At 37.2% G+C, this 22694-nt stretch overlaps 1 protein-coding gene across 3 annotated transcripts in view; it reads left to right on the top strand.

The window, feature by feature from the left end:
- Positions 1-8582: 8582 nt before the first annotated feature.
- scaf8 (SR-related CTD-associated factor 8) overlaps positions 8583-22694 on the top strand; it is a 44097-nt gene continuing 29985 nt past the window's right edge. Inside the window, exons 1-3 of one of the 3 annotated variants that reach the window (XM_052579842.1) lie at positions 8884-9096; positions 10428-10511; positions 21461-21555. Coding sequence is in view for 1 of the 3 variants with exons in the window: in XM_052579841.1 (XP_052435801.1) it covers positions 9067-9096; positions 10428-10511 (114 nt within the window). In the remaining 2 variants the exon portion in view is untranslated. Of the gene's footprint in view, positions 9097-10427; positions 10512-21460; positions 21556-22694 lie in introns of those variants that run through there. The other 2 variants (XM_052579841.1, XM_052579843.1) reach the window with 2 other exon arrangements.

Here is a 22694-nt window from a genome sequence, read left to right as displayed (position 1 = left end):
TGAGCCTACCCAGTACGTATTACCTGTGTTGTAGACCTGTTGAGTTTTATTTTCAAGTTACCCATTGGACTACCTTCTGTTTTGTGCTGTAAAGCTGTAACTGAAATTTTGTTTATATTCTACTACTGAGACCAAGTAAAGACTGCCTGCCTTTGAGTTACCTGAGCCTCCGAGTTTGCTCTTCCTTCTGCACATGGGTCTTCTTAGAAACTGTTCCTCCCAGTAGAACATTCCTTGACTGGGAGACCCGGGTTCGAGACCCACCTCAGACACCTCATGCCAGTCCTTCATGACAATAGTTTTGTAATTGATCTATGAGTATGTCATGATCTATGGTGTCGAACACAGCACTAAGATCAAGTAAAACTAGAAATGAGATGCAGCCTTGTTCTGACGCAAGAAGCAGGTTATTTGTAATTTTAACAAGTGCAGTTTCTGTGTTATGGTGGGGCCTGAAACCTGACTGAAATTCTTCATACAGATCATTTTTGTGCAGCAAGGTGCTCAATTGAGCAGACACAACTTCTTCTAAAATTTTAGACATAAATGGAAGATTTGAAATACTGTAGGCCTATAATTTGCCAGTTTTTTGGTTTCTTAGACTTAATAACCGCCAGTTTGAATCGTTTTGGGACGTGACCTAAAGATAACAACGAGTTAATGATATTGAGAAGCGGTTCTTCAGCTACAGGTAACAACTCTTTCAGTAATTTACTGGGTACAGGATCTAATAAACATGTCATTGGTTTTGATACAGTGATAAGTTTATTTAGCTCTTCCTGTCCTATATTTGTAAAGCACTGCAGTTTATCTTTGTGTGCGATGGATGAAACTGAAGTGTTAGACGCTGTAGAATCTACATTCGCTATTGTATTTCTAATGTTATCTATTTTATCAGTGAAGAAATTCATAAAGTCATTACTATTAAACGTTGGTGGAATATTTGAATCAGGTGGCGTCTGGTAATTTAATTTAGCCACTGTGCTAAATAAAACCTTGGATTGTTTCTTCTGTGAGTTTGTGGATAAGCTTTGCCCTAGCACATTTTGGAGCCTGTCTATAACTGGACATACTGTTTTTACATGCAATTCTAAAAACTAACCAAGTTAGTTTTTCTCCATTTGTGTTCAAGACTACGAGTTACTTTCTTGAGAGAGTGAGTATTACTGTTATACCATGGCACAGTACGTTTTTCTCTAACCTTTTTCAATTTGATGGGGGCAACAGCTTCTAATGTATTAGAGAAAATGGTTCCCATGTTGTCAGTCATTTCGTCTAATTCATGTGTATTTTTGGGTACAAATAGCAGTTGAGATAGATCAGGCAGGTTATTTGCAAATCTTTCTTTGGTGGCTGGAACAATTGTTCTGCCCAGATGGTAACGCTGAGACATAGTTAATATCGGTGATACGCAGCATGCACAATAGAAGGAAATGGTCTGTAACATCATCGCTTTGAGGTACGATATCTATATTAGTAAGATCGATTCCATGTGATATAATTAAATCTAGTGTATGATTAAAATGATGAGTGGGCCCGGGAAAAATTTTGCTTGACTCCAAAAGAGTTCATTAGGTCAGTAAACGCAAGTCCTAATGCATCATTTGTATTATCAACATGAATATTAAAATCTCCCCTGATTAGCGATTTATCAACTGTAACCAGAAGGTCTGCAAATTATTTTAGGAATTCTGTATACGGCCCTGGTGGTCTATACATAGTAGCCAGAGCAAGAGATACGTTAGATTTCTTTTGCATGTCTGACAGTGTAACATTAAGCAGAAAAGTTATTTCAAATGAGTTAAACCTGTATCCTGTTTTCTGGGTAACATTGAGAATATAACTATATATTGTTGCAACACCTCCGCCACGACCAGTCTGATGGGGCTCATGCTTATAACAGTAGTTTGGTGAAGTAGACTCATTTAGACCAAAATAATCATTTGGTTTTAGCCAGGTTTCAGGCAAGCAAAGTACATCAAAACTATTATCTGTGATCATTTTATTTACAATAACTGCTTTGGGTGTGAGTGATCTAATATTTATGAGCCCAAACTTTAAAAATTGTTTTTGTTCATGTTTTTGGTTTAATCACAATAAGATTTTTTCTAGATCCTACATTAAATTTATATTTTGACCTCACTATTCGGGGAACAGACACAGTCTTAATAGATTGTACAGCACAAGTACTTTTATCATATAAGCAGGTGAAACAAAAGTCATCATAATAGTTATTTAAGAATTATATACCAGTCACATGGAGCGAAGTGTCCTGGAGATGTTGTCAGAGAGAAGCTCCGCTCCAATTCTGCTGGGGTGTAGGCCATCAGCGTGAAACAGCCTAGGACGCTCCCAGAAATGATTCCAGTTATTAACCGATAGCAGTCTCTGTTCTTTACACCATGACAACAACCATTCATTTAAAGCAACAAGTCTACTGAACCTTTCGTGTCCTCGTTGATACGTGGGCAGTGGTCCTGACACGATGATCGTCGCCGCGGGCGTTGTGCTGCGAACCATCTCGATCAGGCTCCTGAAGTCCCTCTTCAGCGTCTCCGTCTGCTGCAGCGTGGTGTTGTTAACCCCGGCGTGAAGCACAACCACTCTGGGGTTCTCGTCGGCCTTCAGGATCGCGGGTATCTGCGCAGAAACATCGAGAACACGAGCACCAGGGAAAAAATGAGTGTGCACTTTACCTTCGGCTAACGTAGTATGGACGTGTCAGACGATGGAGTCTCCGATGATCACAGCGTCGCGTCCCGTCTCGCGGAGGGGAGCGAAGCAGTTCTGGTTGGAGATCTCGAAGATTGGAGGGGGAGAACTTCGCCTGGGGCCTGGCTCCCATCCTCCGCTATTGTCCATGTTATTGTTAGACAACAAGCAGTGTTTTGTTTGGCTGTGATATATTGTACACATATTCATGTAATGTCATGCCTTTCATATGAAATGTATATGTTTCATATAGACTGGGTTCATAGTTTGTTTATATATATATATATATATATATATATATATATATATATATATATATATATATATATATATATATATATATATAATTATATATTAGGGGTGTAACGATACGCATATTCGTATTGAACCGTTCGGTACGAGGCTTTCGTTTCGGTACAGTGAGCGAGCAGTTCATGCACGGTACGCGGTGGCCAGTGCGTTTAACAGACCAGAAATAGAAGATCCTCCAATAACCAACAGGTCTGGTGTTTGAGTGCACTTTGGATTCCCTGTAAGCTATAATGATGATGACAAAAGAGTGGTGGATAAAAAAAAACAACGGTGACATCTGCTACATGACAATAGGGTACACCAGTGGGAATAAAAAAAAACACCAGCGGGAATACTTGAAACATGTCAACTCATTTACGCCGACATCACCTTAGTGTGTCAGTATCTGGGAAAAGATGAAAAAAAGGAGAAACATACACGCAACAAACTATCCCCGCAGCATTTAGACAGACATTTCCAACTGACTCAAACAGGGCAAAAGACATCACCGCAGCGATTGGTAGGCTTAATTTACGTTACATTTACATTATAGCCGCGGATATGAGACCTTACTATTTACCATTCATTCTATCATCACCATTATAGCTTACAGGGAATCCAAAGTGCACCCAAACACCAGACCTGTTGGTTATTGGAGGATCTTCTATTTCTGGTCTGTTAAATGCATTAGACATTTTGCAACGAGCCTTCAGCGCGTGCTGAGTGAGCGAGCGCCTTAGGGGCCTTTCACATATCGCGCCTAAAAACGTGGAAAACGCTAGGCGCGTCTTTCTCCTCCTTTCCAAAGCCTCGGGCAGAAGCGCCCCTGAGGCGTCTGCCTTTGCTACGCAACAATGACATGCTGCTCTCTCCATGAAGTAGCGGAAATTTCAGCAAAGGATAAATGGATTTGCAGCTCTAAAAATCGCTTGCAGTAGGCTAGCTCTGCTACTAAATTTATTTAAAAATTGCAATCCATATACAACTATGATCAGCTGTTCCTTCATCTTGGCTGAGCTTTCAACGTTGTTACGGGAAAGAATGAAGCTGATTGGATAGTTCTTGTCACATGACCCGCAGTGCGCTTGCGGCATTCTGAAAAGTTGAGATGTTTTTACATTTTGCTGTATCGAAAACGTACTGAACCGTACCGAACTGAACTGTGACATCAGTGTATCGTATCAAACCGAACCGTGAATTTTGTGAACCGTTACACCCCTAATATATATATATATATATATATATATATATATATATATATATATATATATAGAGGTCCTTCTCAAAAAATTAGCATATTGTGATAAAAGTTCATTATTTTCCATAATGTAATGATAAAATTAAACTTCCATATATTTTAGATTCATTGCACACCAACTGAAATATTTCAGGTCCTTTATTGTTTTAATACTGATGATTTTGGCAAACAGCTCATGAAAACCCAAAATTCCTATCTCAAAAAATTAGCATATCATGAAAAGGTTCTCTAAACGACCTATTAACCTAATCATCTGAATCAACTAATTAACTCTAAACACCTGCAAAAGATTCCTGTGGCTTTTAAAAACTCCCAGCCTGGTTCATTACTCAAAACCGCAATCATGGGTAAGACTGCCGACCTGACTGCTGTCCAGAAGGCCATCATTGACATCCTCAAGCGAGAGGGTAAGACACAGAAAGAAATTTCTGAACGAATAGGCTGTTCCCAGAGTGCTTTATCAAGGCACCTCAGTGGGAAGTCTGTGGGAAGGAAAAAATGTGGCAAAAAACGCTGCACAACGAGAAGAGTTGACCGGACCCTGAGGAAGATTGTGGAGAAGGACCGATTCCAGACCTTGGGGGACCTGCGGAAGCAGTGGACTGAGTCTGGAGTAGAAACATCCAGAGCCACCGTGCACAGGCGTGTGCAGGAAATGGGCTACAGAGAAGCAGCACTGGACTGTTGCTCAGTGGTCCGAAGTACCTTTTTCGGATGAAAGCAAATTTTTGCATGTCATTCGGAAATCAAGGTGCCAGAGTCTGGAGGAAGACTGGGGAGAAGGAAATGCCAAAATGCCTGAAGTCCAGTGTCAAGTACCCACAGTCAGTGATGGTCTGGGGTGCCATGTCAGCTGCTGGTGTTGGTCCACTGTGTTTTATCAAGGGCAGGGTCAATGCAGCTAGCTACCAGGAGACTTTGGAGCACTTCATGCTTCCATCTGCTGAAAAGCTTTATGGAGATGAAGATTTCGTTTTTCAGCACGACCTGGCACCTGCTCACAGTGCCAAGACCACTGGTAAATAGTTTACTGACCATGGTATTACTGTGCTCAATTGGCCTGCCAACTCTCCTGACCTGAACTCGATAGAGAATCTGTGGGATATTGTGAAGAGAAAGTTGAGAGACGCAAGACCCAACACTCTGGATGAGCTTAAGGCCGCTATCGAAGCATCCTGGGCCTCCATAACACCTCAGCAGTGCCACAGGCTGATTGCCTCCATGCCACGCCACACTGAAGCAGTCATTTCTGCAAAAGGATTCCCGACCAAGTATTGAGTGCATAACTGAACATAATTATTTGAAGGTTGACTTTTTTTGTATTAAAAACACTTTTCTTTTATTGGTTGGATGAAATATGCTAATTTTTTGAGATAGGAATTTTGGGTTTTCATGAGCTGTATGCCAAAATCATCAGTATTAAAAAAAAGATAAAAGACCTGTAATATTTCAGTTGGTGTGCAATGAATCTAAAATATATGAAAGCTTAATTTTTATCATTACATTAAAATAATGAACTTTTATCACAATATGCTAATTTTATATGTATATTAGGGGTGTAAGAAAATATCGATACACGTTAGTACCGCAATATTTTGTTTGCCGATACTGTATCGATTCTCAAAAATGGAATATCGATATTTAAAAAAATATATAATTCAAGATTCATGGCATTTGCTGCATTTCGACTTTATCACCCGACCGCTAGATGGTCTTCATCTCTGAACAAATCCTGAGTGACAGGAAATACTAGTATTATAGTGCGCCACTAATGTTATCGTTAATGTAGTACACTGCTAGTAATGGAGGGTGAATGATTTTGTCCCAGTTCATATCTCATGCGAGCATCTTCACATGGGTCGTGGCCTGTTTTTATACAGTCTATGGACGCGGCAAGCGGCGGATCCGAGGCTGCAGTTTCTCTCATTTTAGGGGCTTTTTGTGCAGTTGGTGCGGTGCTCGCGTCACGGTTTTCGACAGTGGTAAAGTTAGTTTGACATTCATTAGACATTCAGGGGTTTTTTATGCCAATTAAACTCTTTAAGGCTGTTATGTTTTGTTCCCAAACTAATTCAGATAGTCATAAATCTATGCCCTTTACGTTGCACAAGTCTTAATTTCTTTTTGAATGACAATTTTATGTGTTTTATAATAATTTTACAACTTTTAATGTATGCAATAATATAAATCCATTAAACCCCAACACCTTTTGATCTAAAGGAATCAAACCAACTGTAACATATACAGAATATTATTCAGTATAATGCACAAGGCTTCGTTTTTCAGATTATGCCTTTATTGTTTTTATATACATTACTGAATCCATATTTTTCAACTGTTTTATATACTGTACCCACTTTAATTAAACTGACATCGTTTGAGATAAAGGTATCAAGCCTGTATTATATTCTTTATAATGATCAAGGCTTGGTTTTTTAGATTATGCTTTTATTGTTTTTACATTGTTTATCAGGATCCTGCAAGCACTTTAATTTATCCCCTTTAGTCATACTGCACAAAAAAGTGGTTCAATAACATTGAATGTTACAAGGACTGACTTCTGCAAATGCAGATCCCACTGTGTTCTGGTTAAACAATTTTTATTTATTTATTGCCAAGGTTTGCATATGGTGGTCTAATGACAGCATTCCTTACAAAATATACTATTCTTAAAATAAGAAATATCCCAATATATCGCCTTGCTTACAGTATCGCAGTGTATCACAATATACCGTATTGCAACCCCTGTATCATGATACGTATCATATCGCCAGATTCTTGGCAATGCACAGCCCTAATGTATATATGTATATATGTGTGTGTGTATATGTTTGGTAAATGTTACTATAAGTGCAGGGTTCAAAAAAGAGACAGCAGGTTTTATAACCCACACAAACATATTTAAAAACTTCACTATATAATTTGATTTGCAACAAATACATTAACAGCAACTATAATTTCAAGGATAGCATCACCACCTTTCTCACTTCTGTTTCTCTTTCCACTTATTAATAAACTAATTTTATTAAACAAATGTTGAGTTCATTTTCTTTTTATTTGTGACACTAATGATGAATTTTCAGTATTAGTAGCTTTGGATAACAGTATGGAAGCTCGTTTCCCCCACTGAATAAAAAAGAAAAAAATTAATTTTAAAGGTTTTATTTCACATTTCAGACTTTGTTTCTCTTAACTGTGTGATACAAACTCGCAATTCAGACTTTTTTCTCAATTGTGAGTTAAAAGTCATAACTGTGAGACATAAACTCGCAATTCTGACTTTTTTCTCAATTGTGAGTTAAAAGTCATAACTGTGAGACATAAACTCGCAATTCTGAGAAATAAAGTCAGAATTGCTTAATATAAACTTGCAATTGCAGTTCTGAGAACATATCAGTCCCCCACCAAATTGGACTTTAACTTGCAATTGCGAGTTTATATCTCACAATATCTCACAATTCTGCGAAGAAAAAAAGTCAGAATTGTGAGATAAAATGTTGGAATAACCTTTTTTATTTTTATATTTTTTATTCAGTGGCAGAAATGGGCCTGTTTCTTTTTCAATATGAACGAGTTAATCATTTGTTCGTTATCTGGCTCGGCTCGGTGTTCATCTTCAGTTCTCTCTTCACAGCAGTTCAGTCAATGTACTGTTTGAGTAAATGAATTATTCCCGGGAGAGTGGTTTGTTTTAACTCAGAGGGAGTGTTAGCCACATTAAAAAAGTTAACAGCTTTAGTAATTTGTGGATTAATGCGTATTGGAGACATGAACCGTTTTAAACGATTCAGTTTGATTTGGTGAACTGGTTCAAGAAGATCTGGTTACATTGAATGATACGTTTGTGAACCCGATATCACTACACTGTTGTGTTTTGAACTCTTTCACAACAGACACAGAAGAGAAGACGATGATAAATAAAGTTGGTTTTTCTTTTTTTTTGCTATTTTTGGACCAAAATGTATTTTCGATGCTTCAAAAAATTCGAACTGACCCTCGATGTCACATGGGCTACTTTGATGATGTTTTTATTACCTTTCTGGACATGGACAGTATACTGTACACACAGTTTCATTGGAAGGACTGAGATCTCTCGGACTAAATCTAAAATATCTTAAACTGTGTCCCGAAGATGAGCGGAGGTCTTACGAGTTTGGAACGACATGAGGGTGAGTTGTTAATGACATCATTTTCATTTTTCGGTGAACTAACCCTTTAAATAGCTTTTGCGGCTCAGGCTCTGCGATAGATGATTTACAGGGCATTGTTCATTTCCCTAACCAATGAATCTTGAATCTCTCTGAAGGAGTCGATTCAGTGATGCTTCGCTCTATGGGCACCTCAGGCTCTGCGACAGACGATTTACAGGGCATTGTTCATTTCCATAACCACTGAATATTGAATCTCTCTGGAGGTATCGACTCAGCAATGTTCCGGTCTGTGAGCACCTCAGGCTCTGCTATAGATGATTTACAGGGAATTGTTCATTTCCTTAACCAATTAATCTTGAATCTCTCTGAAGGAGTCGATTCAGTGGTGATTCGCTCTATGGGCACCTCAGGCTCTGCGACAGACGATTTACAGGGCATTGTTCGTTTCCCTAACCAATGAATCTTGAATCTCTCTGGAGGAGTCGACTCAGCAATGCTTCGGTCTGTGTTTGCCTTCGCGTTGTCAGCCATATTATCGCCCTCCTCCATCTCGACCACCGCTAACTCCAGGACATGCGTGTGTCAGGCCGACTGTAGGGACGAAGAGGCTAACTGTTTTCGATCTGTTTGAAAGAACGGAATCGTATCCACACAATGGAGGCCGTCAAGGCGTTTAACGGCGAGGTTTGTATGATATTCGTTTGTATGAATGTAGACACGATAAACTCGAGGGTAGGCCGCTGTTGTCATCAAGCCGGTTTCATGGTGCAGACCATGTATTTCTTACATAATCACAACATTTAATTTTTAAAAGTATGTTTGAATCTTTGCGTTGCAATTTAAACATGGAAAGATAAAGTAAATAACACTCAAGATCACTGTAAGTTAGCTTGCCTTTTTGTTCGTCATCAGTCCTCAGCATGCTGACGAAAACTGGTCAGGCAACTAAAAGTAATATTTATGTATTTAATTATCTAACGTTGTAGTATCTTATTGCTTCATTATATTTCACGTTAGCCCTGTTTTATGAATTCCTGTTAATACAAATGCTAATGTTTCCGCTTGGTGAGCAGCCTAACGTTATCTAGACAGCGTTAGGGCATCATAGGCCCATTTTTTCGGGAACACAGGCGCGTTTCGAATGAGCACCAAATGCTGCAGCCTCAAGAAAGGCATATGATTCACTAAAATATTGTAGGTTGTCCTAATAGGCTATGAGACACAACTTACTTTTTTGTTTGTTTGTTTTTTTGCAACCGGATTGCTAACAGTTAGCAGCAGACGATCAGAAGTGCTACTAATCTTTATTGTCATCAGTAGTTCTATGAAAAACAACAGTGGAACCTTTTATTATTTCATATAATCAATTTTTTTATATATTTCACAAAATGGTTCTCTATGGTAGGAAAAAAGGTTCTTTAGGTTAATAAAAAGTTCTTGCACGAAGAAAAAAATGGTTAAGAACTGCTTTCCAAAAGGTTCTTTGAGGGACCTAAATGGTTCTTCTGTGGCATCATTGTACACCCCCCAGCCCCCACCCGCCTTTGAAACCTAAATTTAAAAGTGTAAAACAGCTTTAACCTCAGTTTTATGGTAGACTTAAGTTCTTGAATGAAGTAGCTCATGTAGGTCATATAATTTGACTAAATAGCTAAGTCTTTTCTGTATGAATCAACTAGGGCTATCTGCAATTTAAAATTGGAATTAAAAGCACTTAATGAGCTATTATGTGCATTTTTATGTTAAGAAGCTTGAATTACGGTATATTCATGTAGCGAAAATGCCAAAAAAAACTCTAAAGTATATCATCTTAATGCCTTTAAGCCAACTGTTGTTTAAAAGAGGACAATGAGATTTTAATGCACAAAACTAAAGTATTGCAGTATTTTTTGTTATTTATTGTCTGTTATTAAAAATATGAATTGGCCTACTAGTGTTTAAACATGGTCACATCGGTATAAACTGATAACATTGATAATAAAGAATGTTAAATTGCAATGTTTTATGTTTTTCAGCTGTACTCACTGAATGAATACAAGCCACCGATCTCCAAAGCAAAGATGACCCAGATTACAAAATCAGCAATTAAAGCTATAAAGGTAAGTTTAATAACAAGGTAACATAACAACAGTTTGTATAGAGTCTCTTAGCTTATTACTCCATTCCCAATTATGATTTATAGAGATTTATCCCCAACACTTTTTAAATTATGACTAAAGCAGTGCAAAAGCCAATAATGGCATTATTGGATAATTTCCAAAAGACTTTGCTATTGTTCAGCCTAAAATGAAAATGAATGGATATTAATTATAATTATTAAAGATGTCTATAGCAGTGTACAAGCTGAGTCTGTCAAAGAGTTGACATACAACTGACTTCTTTTAACCAGGGTGAATCTTAAGTAGTTTTTTTACTACAGAGAAATACAGATTCAGAGTATGCAGATATGTTCAAACTCAGGTCATCGGAGATGCAGTTGCGCTACATGTCGGTGTATTAACCATGAAGCTATCATCATCAAAACTTACATTATAACTTGATGTATATAAACATTAAAAGTGTGTGTGAGTGTATTAAGGATTAAGCTATGATTGCAGTGAATGAAAATAAGCACAAATTAATTCCATCATTGATTAATCTGGTCTGTGAGCGAAGAAACTAGAACCTATGCACTGGTTTATTATTACTGTAGTTTAAAATGCAGTTCAGTGCTGTTAAAATCAGTTGAGCTGCAAAAAGACCTTTAATTGACAGAATTTAAAAATGTGTGCAGAACCTCTTATTTAAAACTGATAATTTGTTCTTGTTAATAACAAATGGCAAACGGGAAGGGATCTATAAACAATAAAAATAGATTGCATGAAATTAACCCAAATTTTGGAAAAATTAATTTCTGTTAATTTTTAAACCGATACAACAAGATTGTTTATACCAGGGATCCTCAAATCTGGACCTCAAGATCCATTTTCCTACAGAGTTTAGCTCTAACCTTAGTCAAACACACCTGAGCATTCTAATCAATGCCAATCAATGTCTTTGGGATCATCAGGAAATCACAGTCAGGTGACTTTGATCAGGGCTGGAGCTAAATTCTGCAGCACATTCGACCTCCAGGGCGAGATTTGAGGAACCCTGGTTTATACCCTCTGTAGAACAGAGGTCCGTTTCAAAACTTGAACTCAAAGTTGACTTACTGTGAGATGGGAAACTCTGAGTTTTCGGGTTCTGAACAGCTGAACTGTGTAAGTTCAGTCAACTCTGAGTAGGTTGATCTGAAATGATGATTCACCATGGCAACAGCTTCCGGCAAAAAGACGTCTGCATACTTCAGACTCCAGGGCTCCAGACTGCGACCAAATGGTCGCATTTTGCGACCAAATTTTGAGAGTGTGCGACTGAATTTTACATCCAGTCGCACATGTGCGACCAGTAGATTTGCACACGCACGCACGCACACACACAAACACACACACTTGCACACATACTAATGAGACGCGAGCACACACTCGCACACATACTCTCATTGAGTGATGCCTGTCTGTGAGGCGGCAAATGCGTGTGAGAAGAATAGGGAATGGCCACTGCAAGTGGCTAAAATGTGTGGAGGGGGAGGGGCCTAGAGATAATTGAGCGCGCGTAAACATCTGTGGGAAGGAAACAGAGACAAATCTCATCACAACCTGATATGTGCGTGCGTCTGAGCTATGAGCAAGCGAACTATTGATTCGTTCTTCCGACCTTCGGCTAGTGTACCAGTGCCAGAGTCTACAGTGTCACCGTCAGATGATGATTCAGAGTCAGAGGTTGGTGTGGCGAAAAAAAGTCCGCACCAGGGCCGGCCCGCGGCATAGGCAAATGCTAAGGGCGCCACTCATCCATAGGGGCGCCAGAATGAGTGAACTTTTTTTTTTTTTTTTTTTTTTTACCTATATTTTTTTATAATAGGATACTATTTAAAAACCAATAATTCGAAACACTTCCAAATAAAGCAAAAAAAAAAAAAAAAAAAAGTCTGGCTCTTCAATCTTCCCCCACCCATCGAGTGCTTGAAGTGCATCAGAAACAGAGCGCGCGCACGATTAGTTGTTGGTAATTTGTTGTGTAGCGTGCCCGACGCCGCATCCAATGTATACAGCACTGCTTTTGTTAACACACAGCTCGTAGAAACGGGCCTGGCGGCTCGCGCCCGTTCTAGACACGGTGAAAGTTTCCTGATTGTGACGCGAATTTACATGACACATTATAAATGATCATAGTCTGCGATAGATACACTGCCAAAAAGAAGAGAAGAGGATAAAGACAGAGGTAAAGAGATGTAGTGAAAGAACAATTTATTGAATAGGAGTAAGATACTATAATTTCATGGCAGTTATTTTTACCTTAAACTTAATGTTAGCAGTTGTTCTGAGTTCTGAGTCCCCAGACTGTGATTTTGTACAATCTTGTCAGTTTTAAGACACATTTTTTATTATCACTTTTTTTAAAATAATGTTTTACTCTACAGTTGTGCAGTTTTGGGGGGATACAGTACAGGCCAAAAGTTTTGAAACATTACTATTTTTTTAAGTTTTTGAAAGAAGTTTCTTCTGCTCATCAAGCCTGCATTTATTTGATCAAAAATACAGAAAAAAAATGTAATATTGTGATATATTATTACAATTTAAAATAATTTGTTTTCAATTTATTATACTTTAAATTATCATTTATTTCTGTGATGCAAAGCTGAATTTTCAGCATCATTACTCCATTCTTCAGTGTCACATGTGACATCCAGTCTATCACATGATCCTTTAGAAATCATTCTAATAAGATGATTTATTATGAGTGTTGGAAACAGTTCTGCTGTAGTGTGTGTATGTGTGTGTGTGTATATATATATATATATATATATATATATATATATATATATATATACATGTACATACATACATACACATGGGGCGCCAGGTAAAATCTTGCCTAGGGCAGCAAATTGGTCAGGGCCGGCCCTGATCCACACTCACCATTTTCGAGAAGACTGGCTGTAAGAATTCAGATGTCTGAGGTACTATAAGCATTAGAACTACCTTTCACCAAATACAAAAGCCAGCTCAACCTTCAAAGGAAGAATGGCTTAAAACTTAACGAAACATACAACAACGATACAGCATGCACACAAACTTTTTTACTATGCACATTTTTTATTCTGAGTGTATGGAATTTTGTTTACTATTTGTACTGTCTTGACAGCGATGGTGCTGTCAGTTTACCTTGTTGTTGCATTTTCAAAAGTGCAGAATAAAATGTGACACTGAATTTGAAACAGCACATTGTAATTTCTTGATCTATTATTAAAGTATTTATTAGTAATACAGTGGAAATTAGTAGATTTGGTTAGCATGTTGATTTACGGTGTGCGCCCCTAAATTTTCTGGTTGTGCCCCTAAAATTTTCAGTTGGGGGCCACTGTGCTCCTAGTGAAAAAAGTTAGTCTGGAGCCCTGGACTCAATACAAGTTTAATTCTTATCTCTGATATAATATCACAGGTGAAAACTGGCAGAACAGTAGGTTATTGAACTAATAGGCTATTCATTTTCATGGTTTCTCACGGGCAAAAAAATGAAAGTAATGAATAATTATTTAGGTGAATTTTTTTTATTTTATAAATGATCTGCCAGTAGAGTAAGAAAATTACGGCAGCAGCTATTTACACTGGCATAAGTGGAATTAACTTATTTTCTTAGCGATAGATCCTATTTACAGTAGGCTAAGTGCAAACAGCTCTATAAATACATTTATCTTTATTAAACACTCTTAAGGCACTTTACTTCCATTTTTGGAACATTTTAGTCACTCCAAATAGTTTTGTTTTCCATTTGCATTAAGATTATTTTTATTACCACACTGGCAGATAATTTTACTTAAGTAAAATGCACTTAATTTAGATCTCCTCAGGAAACAAGACTAAATATCTTGTATAATTTTTTTATATCTTGAAATAAAGAGAAAAAAAATACTTCGTAAGAAAAACAGTTTTGCAGCATGCATGAATGAGGTATTTAGACATCGCTTGTGCTTTAAAATGGGGGAGAAGACCAAAATAAACTCTGGGTTTACCAAAAAAATCCCTGGTTACCATGGTAACTGACTCTGAGTATAAGTTACCTCTCTTTCAAAACGGGCTTGACTTACCCTGCTTTCTCGGGTTTGACAAACCTCCCATTCTGAAACGGTGGAACTGAATTTCAGGGTTAACATACTCCGTTTTAACTTAACCTCCTTTCTGAAATAGGCCCCAGGTCCTTCTAGGATGGCATACAAGTTTTTAATACTAGAAGTTCCTCCAACATGTCCTCTATTGCCCAAATCCTGTATCCATGAGAAATTGTTTATTAGATTGTGCTGGTTTTAACGTTTACAAAAAAAAAAAAAGATTTAGGCGGTAAACTCTTTTTGATGAGATATTTAACAGAGTTATGACAAATACAGTTTTAGAGTTTTTAGAAACAAATAAATAGTAAAAAGTCAGAGCAGACCAGGCATATGCCTACGTAACTCGCGGTTCACACACCCCGTCTGTGATGCGTATCTTTCCAGAGCCCATGTTAACGGATTATCTGCACGTAGTGAAAGATGTGAACAGAAAAGGTTAGAAATGGAAAGGTGCGAAAATACTTAATATCTAGCGCATGAGCATAGAGAGAGTTGTGAGCGCACAGAACGCAGTTTGAGCGAGAGGATACACGTTTTAAGTGCGCACACTCTCTCCGGGCTAGAACACCATATATCTGAGCACGCGCGTCTGGTTTTGTGACAGAGCAAAGGAAATCTGCGTTTGAGCTGAGAGATTCACACTCGCGCATTTTTTTTATGTGTTTTTGCGTTACAATAACGCGCTCTCGCTGCTGCTTCTGCACCACATACACATACTGTATACACATTGCAAACTGAGTACATGTGAACATGTATAATGTATAACAAATATATTTCAACACCTGAGGCACTGCTACAATGAACTCTATGACCAATGCATGGCAAAAAAGGAAAAAAAAAATCCCTGTACACAGGATTTATATATATATATATATATATATATATATATATATATATATATAAATCGTAAAATTGATCAAACATATTGCTATAGTATTTTTTTTCCACATCGCAAAGCCCTTGCTTGTGTGAATGAGTTTGGTAGTGTGAGCGAGAGAGTTTGATAGTGTGTTGAGGCGGTATAGTAGTGAATGAGAGAGAGTTTGATAGTGCGTGTGAAAGCTTTGATGGTGTATCAAAGACCTTAAAGTAGTGTACAAGAGAGAGTTTGATGATGTGTGCATGAGTAAAGTTTGAATAATGTCTTGAACGGACTCTCATAGACTTGAAACTGGTCTACCACAACAGCACATCACGTTTTAAAAATCTCCCGAGTTCTGAAAGTACAACGCCTATAGTATATTAATAGTGTGTAAAAAAAAAAAAAAAAAAAAATATACTAATACATTCCATCGAGTGTCTGAGACAACAGAGTGCTAACAGAGAGAAAGGGCCGGCCCACACGCTCTTCTGATTGGCTTTGTTTCGTGATTCATTTTGTTCTGTCTGGTGTGAATGGATAAAATAGCTTGTCAGTGGAATCCTAGTGCATCGTGACATGCTGATAGCAGTTATTCTGCTGCCTTTAGCAGTAAAATGTCATGTACTTGAAGAACTTCTGTTTTTAGATAATTGGAAGTCCTTAGGTAATTTGAACATTTTATCCTAAGCCATCCTAAACTAACTCAAAGTCCCTTTTTTTTTTTTTTTTTTTTTTTTGTGAAACAACTGTATAAACAAGTGTTATGTGCATTTCTATGCAAAAAAGGTTGCTGCACCACTGCAAAAAACAAAAACATTTTTTTAAAATATATTTATTAGTTCACTTATCAACTTATTTGACATTTTTCAATACGTTATTCTGCTTGACTGTTAAGTGTAAAGTAGGGCTTTTATTTTGATAGCGGTCAGAACCCTAGCGCTTTAGTGAAGACAAACTAGAGCTCACATTCTTGGACTTCATTAGTTTACTGTCTTTACTTAAAAGCCATGTCTAATAAATTATAAGAACATAACATAAGAAATGTTAAACCATGATAGTAGGGTAGTCTGTGTTATTAGTGTTACACAATGTCCAAAAATATACCAGTTACATAACACTCCCACTGCCCCCACCTTTGGTTTGCATTTTTATAGAGATAAAAGCAGTTTGGTTCATTTGTATGCTACAATTCATATAGAAGTGAGATTTCACTTATCATGTGAGAAGAGAGACTGTGGAGTTTGTATGTTCACCCTGTGTCAGTGGGTTTACTCCGGTTTCCTCCCACTGCCCAAAGACATGCAGGTTAGATGAACTGAAGATTCTTAATTGGCCCCTGCAACTTGTAAAACAGACTTGTGTATGGATTAACTGGTTCTTACCGTGAATATCGCCATAGATGCTTGAATGTGAGTAGAGTAAGGACAGATGACTGACAAGGTGTTGGCAGAGGATTTTATTCACACACAGTAAAAAGTACCCTAAGATCTGCGAGCCTGACCATAACTGAAATAAATGCAATATTGCTCCTCTTTTATAAGGTGTTCTGAGTAAATTATTTACTTGTACACCAATGCATGTGAGTTCAGTGTTGAACAGTACAGTTGTTTCAACCATGCATTAAACTGGATTAGTTAAAATGAGGTGTTATTTCGTGAGTCGGCCATTAGTGGGCGTGGATGCATTTTGGGCTCATCCTGGTTGTTAGGACATTGCAAAAAGATTTTTCAACATGGAAAATGCTTTTTCTTTTATTTAAACTTAGCTAGATTGTTTTATTTTTAGCACAATTCACACATATAGTAATTAAGTAAAAAAAAAAAAAAAAGTCTTCTGTCCTCTTACCGTCATGTCAGTTGATTTTGAGTGAAGGAGATGAACGACAGACTTGAGGCCCTTTCACACTAAGATTCTGGATAATACACGGGTAATGGAAATTATCCTGGAAATTATTCCCGGATCGTTATATTTAAGTTCATTCACACTGCCAGTGATTTCCCTGAATATGTGTGTGCATTCACACACAACCCGTAAAGGTCCAGTAAAGACACGTGACATCAGGGAGTGACGTGTAATGTACAAGTGGAAAACACTAGGCATGTTAACTTTCACTTAAACTGGCGAACAATCTCCACTTAAGTGTGGATATAAGGAGCTAACTGATCTATGCTTCATTACAGTATATTTTTTCATTCTTTCACCCGGTAAAAGAGTTGCACGATAACATACGTTATCACTACGACACACCCTTTACAGCATTGCTTCTGGTTTTTGTTCACACAGAGCTAATTTCGGGACTGAACCCGGCAATGTTACTAGGTCCCCAACCCGGAATCGATCCTATTATCAATTCCGGGACATGTTCGCATTCATGAAGAAGGCAATCCGGCAATTTTCCGGGACCACCGTTCAGTGTGAAAGGGGCTAGAGAGAGTGCACGGGGAGGGGGGATGACTAAATCATTTAGTCATTTAGCAGACGCTTTTATCCAAAGCGACTTAAAGATGAGGACAATGAAAGCAACTACAAACAACAAAAGAGCAATGATATGGAAGTGCTATTACAAGTCTCAGTTAGCTTAAATGCAGTACACTTAGCAAGGGCTTTTAAATAATATAAATAAAAACAAAACCGATTGAACAGAAAAAGAATAGCGGAAGATAGTGTTAAAGGTATTTATTTTTATTTTTTTTGTTAATTGTATAAATGAGAAAAAAACACAGAGAATACAAAAATATTAGAAAGCTAGTTAGAATAAAAAAAATAGAATTAAAATAGTGAGTGCTAAAGTTAGAGGATCAAATAAAGATGGAAGAGATGCGTTTTAAGCAGATTCTTGAAGATGGCTAAGGTCATCTTTTTTCCTGTGGTAATGGCACCGGTTCACCTAGAACTAAATAATTTTCTGTGGTTTGGTGCTTCAGTATCGTTTTAAGGTTTTTCTTTGAAATATATGACACAAGTGGAGGCAAGCATGAATAATTAAAACCATCAGGTTGGAACAGTTCAGATATCAGATTTATAATGTAAAAGTAGCTACTGTGAGTACTAGGGATGTAATAACCGTCAGCCGGTTGAAAATTAATTTAAATATTAGAGCCCGACCGATATGGATTTTTGGGGGCCGATGCCGATATTAACTCGAAAAGAGCCGATTTATAAGCCGATATTTTGATTTTGAAAATAAACTGGATATTAGACCCATTTCCTATATACTGCACTTACACAACATTCAATAGCAAAATATCTGCCTGTTCTATGTATGTGGGCTGTATAAACCATTTTCCAGAAGAGATTATGTAAAAAAAAAAGCCTTAGATTATAGTCTCAATGACTAAACAATTGCACATCAAAAGTATATATTTTTTAATGGTCAAAAAAACACTTTTACTTTCTTCCAGTTGAAGCTGGTTTTAACAGTCTGTGTGTGTTCTGTAAATAAATTATAATACTAAAGTTAAAGTATTTGCAGAAGTAGTCCCACACTTTGCTGCTACAGCATTCACCTTTTTCAGGTATCTGTAGGCCAGAAAGAGACAGAGAAAGAATAAGCATGTGTATTAATAATATCACCATGTATCATTACTCGTGTCATCATTAGAATTAGAATTATAATAAACAGGGATCTCCTACATAGGCAAAAATGAGAAATATATTTTTTTTTTATTTGTCAACCAATAGGTATTACCTATTACCTACTTCTATTTAACAATATTACAACATTTTCCTGTTATGTCTTTAAAGCTGCTTTGAAACAATCTGTAAAAAATAAAAATAAATAAAAAAAAAGCGCTTGTTCAGCTCACATTTATTTACATGTCCCCTCTGGTTAATCATTTCTGACCCACCTACTCGAAGTTGAATGGTTAACGTTAGTGTCATGAACACACCGCTGTCAATTTTGAGAAGAACCACCTTCAATCAAGTTAATAGCAAGCATTTAAGGGGCCTGCTAAAAAGGAAGCTATATTAGCGTTAGAATAACATAAGGCTGTAAATATCGAATATTTTAGTAATCGGGTCTATGATAGGCTTTTGTACATTCTGCTGAACAACAGCCTTTAACTGGACTTTTATTTTGACGGGTTAGCGTACATTTACAGTTCTGTGTATGTGATGTGGCGCTGTTTTTACTTAAATCAAACGGTCAAATGCTCATGAAGTGACTGTCAGAGCAGTTCTGGGGATGTTGTTCATGTGTTCACGTGATTATTTAGTGAGACAGCGGACGCTGAATTCACCGCGAGCTTAATGCGCGCTTACGTGTGTTTAATGAATGAAGAGGCGCTTCTGCGCCATTCATTAACAGAGACGCGCAGAACATGCAGGATTCATATTTAAAAAGACTATTCCGGCTTAATACTTACAGATATTCGTCCATATCGTGATTTGATGTAAGTGCAATGACCTATTTTTAATGAATTCATTCAATAACATAACAGCTGTTGTTTTTTCGAGGCACGCTGTACATAACTTCTAGTCATTGCCCCCCTGCCACAGTTACCCGGTCATTATGTGGGAAACACTGCAGATATATTTAGAATAAGTTAAACGATAACGTTATAGTTTGACATCTTATTAACGTTCGCACTCTTCCACTGATAAACATGGTATTAGCTTCGTGGCTAATCTAATATAGCAATGCATTAGTGGCTGTAAGTGATGTTACAGAATATTTATAAGTGATAATGATAGGACCGTTAGCTAGAACTACCACATCATTGTATATACAGTGTATGAACTAAATCATTTCACATGAAGAACGACAGACTCACCGTCAAAACAGAAAAAAAATCTCCAAGGCTGGCTTGGCTTATCGCTTTCTTCGCTAGTGAATTTCTGGCGCTGTTGTCAACTCTGGAGCTGCAGAGCTCCCTCTGGTGGGTAAACTATGCAACACTCATAACATGAGTAAAGCATGAGACTCCGTTTCTCATGTTCCATCGGCCATTATAAACACCGATGCCAATTTAAATGCAATAAGCTCATATCGGCCGATAATATCGGCCGGCCGATATATCGGTCGGGCTCTATTAAATATGTGGATTCACATCGGTTGAGATGCTAAACAAATAGTGATTCATTTAGGCGTAGGAGTTTATAGGAATGTATGTCTGAGGGTAACTTTTAGATGGTATTTTTTTTCTTTAAATTTTGCCTCTGTATAATGCATATTAAAGTTCATAAGTGCAGCGCTGTTTTGTTTACAGCAGAAACCAAGGACGCGCTCTAAGCGCCACCTGCTGGCAGAGAGTAAATCTGCATCTCGTTCAGCTCATCTGCTGTTTCTTTTTCATGCAGATACTATTTGTGTATGGTTTCACAACTGAAGTGAAATCATTCTGTTTTTGCTTCAAATTTCAGAATTATACAATCTAATTTAAAGACTGCCCATGTTGCATGTAGGCAGCATCTTTGTTTGGATCATGATTAAAATGCAGTGGTTGCCTCTCATTTTAAATGGAAAGAGCACAGAAAAAGCCTTATTTTGTTTATATGAAGAGATTTATTGTTGTGTTATTTATATGATTTGGAGTACAAGCAATCAAAACCAACAAAAGAGCAACAATATGCTATATTAGTATATTATTATGGTTTTATATTTCATTTTCGCAAAGAAACATGCAGGATTTTTTCAAGCCAATAATAAAAGGACACATTTATTTATAATTTGCCTTAAATCTCATTTTGGTAAAGAAAAATTGTGTTAATTGTTACATCTCTAGTGAGTACTAGCGTAACTGATTTGGAGAATGCATTTATGCCAAATACAATGGACCACTCCAATACTTACTTTCATTTGCAATGTCCACTTTGTTTTTCATTTATTCTGTGTCTAAATCATGGCAAAACCTGAATACAAGTCATGTGTATCCGTTTTCTCTCACTTGTTGGTGTTTTTGCGACATTGCCATTGTTGCATACTTGGTATATTGAACTCCTAATGTCTTGTTTGTTTTTCTGTGAATAACACCTCTTTCCCCTTCCCTCAGCAGCTCTCCCAGCTCCCCCAAAGCACTGAAAGTGAAGCAGGAGGATGGGGCGAGAGAGAGTTTCAAAGAGATAAGGGAACCCCTAACCAGCTTAGGTAGGAGATGGGCTGTTTCAAAAGGAGGATGGAAGAAGCCGCTTAAGATATGACTCAAAACGCTCTTTAAATACAGGCAGAAGTGTAGGGGGGCCCTTATGGTCCCCTGGGTTCACTGCTTCTCTACTGTATTTATTAATTGTGAGGGTGGACTGATGGCGTTTAAATGGCCGTGCTTCGTTTTATTTCCGCAGGTGTTAATCTTAGTAACACTTCATGGTGGTGACAACTTTAAGTTTGTCTAGAAAGTTCTTTTAACTTGAGTTTGTTGGGAGATGTTACACTTCAGTTTTAGATAATTTAGGCTTTTAGTTTGCATTTAGCCAAGTAAGAGATGTAGTTCGTGAGCATGTCATGTCTCTGAGGAAGATGTTGATTGTCATCTTGAACATCAATTTGAAAGAATTACCTCTTTTTGACTGACTTTAAAGTAATATGATAACAACTAGTTTTATGCATTATCATTTTATATATATATATATATTATATTATACACATATATATATATATATTATCAGCTAGTATTGGCATTTAAATTGTTCAACATCTGAATTACATTTTCAGTATCAGTTTAATATTGGAAGCCAGTATTGTCAGGGCATGTGTTAAGCAATTACTAAACTAGAATGTTTTTGTTGTTTTTGTTTTTTCATGATTTGGCCTTGTTTTAGGTAAAATTATTTATATATTTTTTAAATAGTGCATATTTCTGCAAGTTTTTAGAAAAATGTAATGTCGCAAGACGAGTGAAGTATGCTATGTTATGCTTGGCCAGTCATTATTAGACAGTAATTTAGGGCTGTATCTCTTTCTAGTTAGTCTGTGTAGCACAGTTCTGCACTACAATTACTTGGAGCGCACAAACTGGAGATTAACAAAGATTATTTATATATATAAAAAAAAAGTTAATTATGGACCACTGACAACAAGTCTGCAGAAACCAGTGCTCTTGAGTTGAGGAGCATGTGTTCTATCATAGCGTTACTCAGAGCTGTACATTATTTTGTTCTTCTGTGATACAAAGGGTTTTGTAAGCCACAGATTGTATCACAAGTATGAAGGATGTGTTACACACATCAGATTTCTTTCCCAACTGTTGACATTTACTAAACTCTTGAGCCGAGTTGACAAATTTTATT

Source organism: Carassius gibelio, chromosome B17, assembly GCF_023724105.1.
Source record: "Carassius gibelio isolate Cgi1373 ecotype wild population from Czech Republic chromosome B17, carGib1.2-hapl.c, whole genome shotgun sequence".
In the NCBI taxonomy this organism is placed as follows: Eukaryota; Metazoa; Chordata; class Actinopteri; order Cypriniformes; family Cyprinidae; genus Carassius; species Carassius gibelio.
This window is presented reverse-complemented; position numbering and strand designations above follow the sequence as displayed.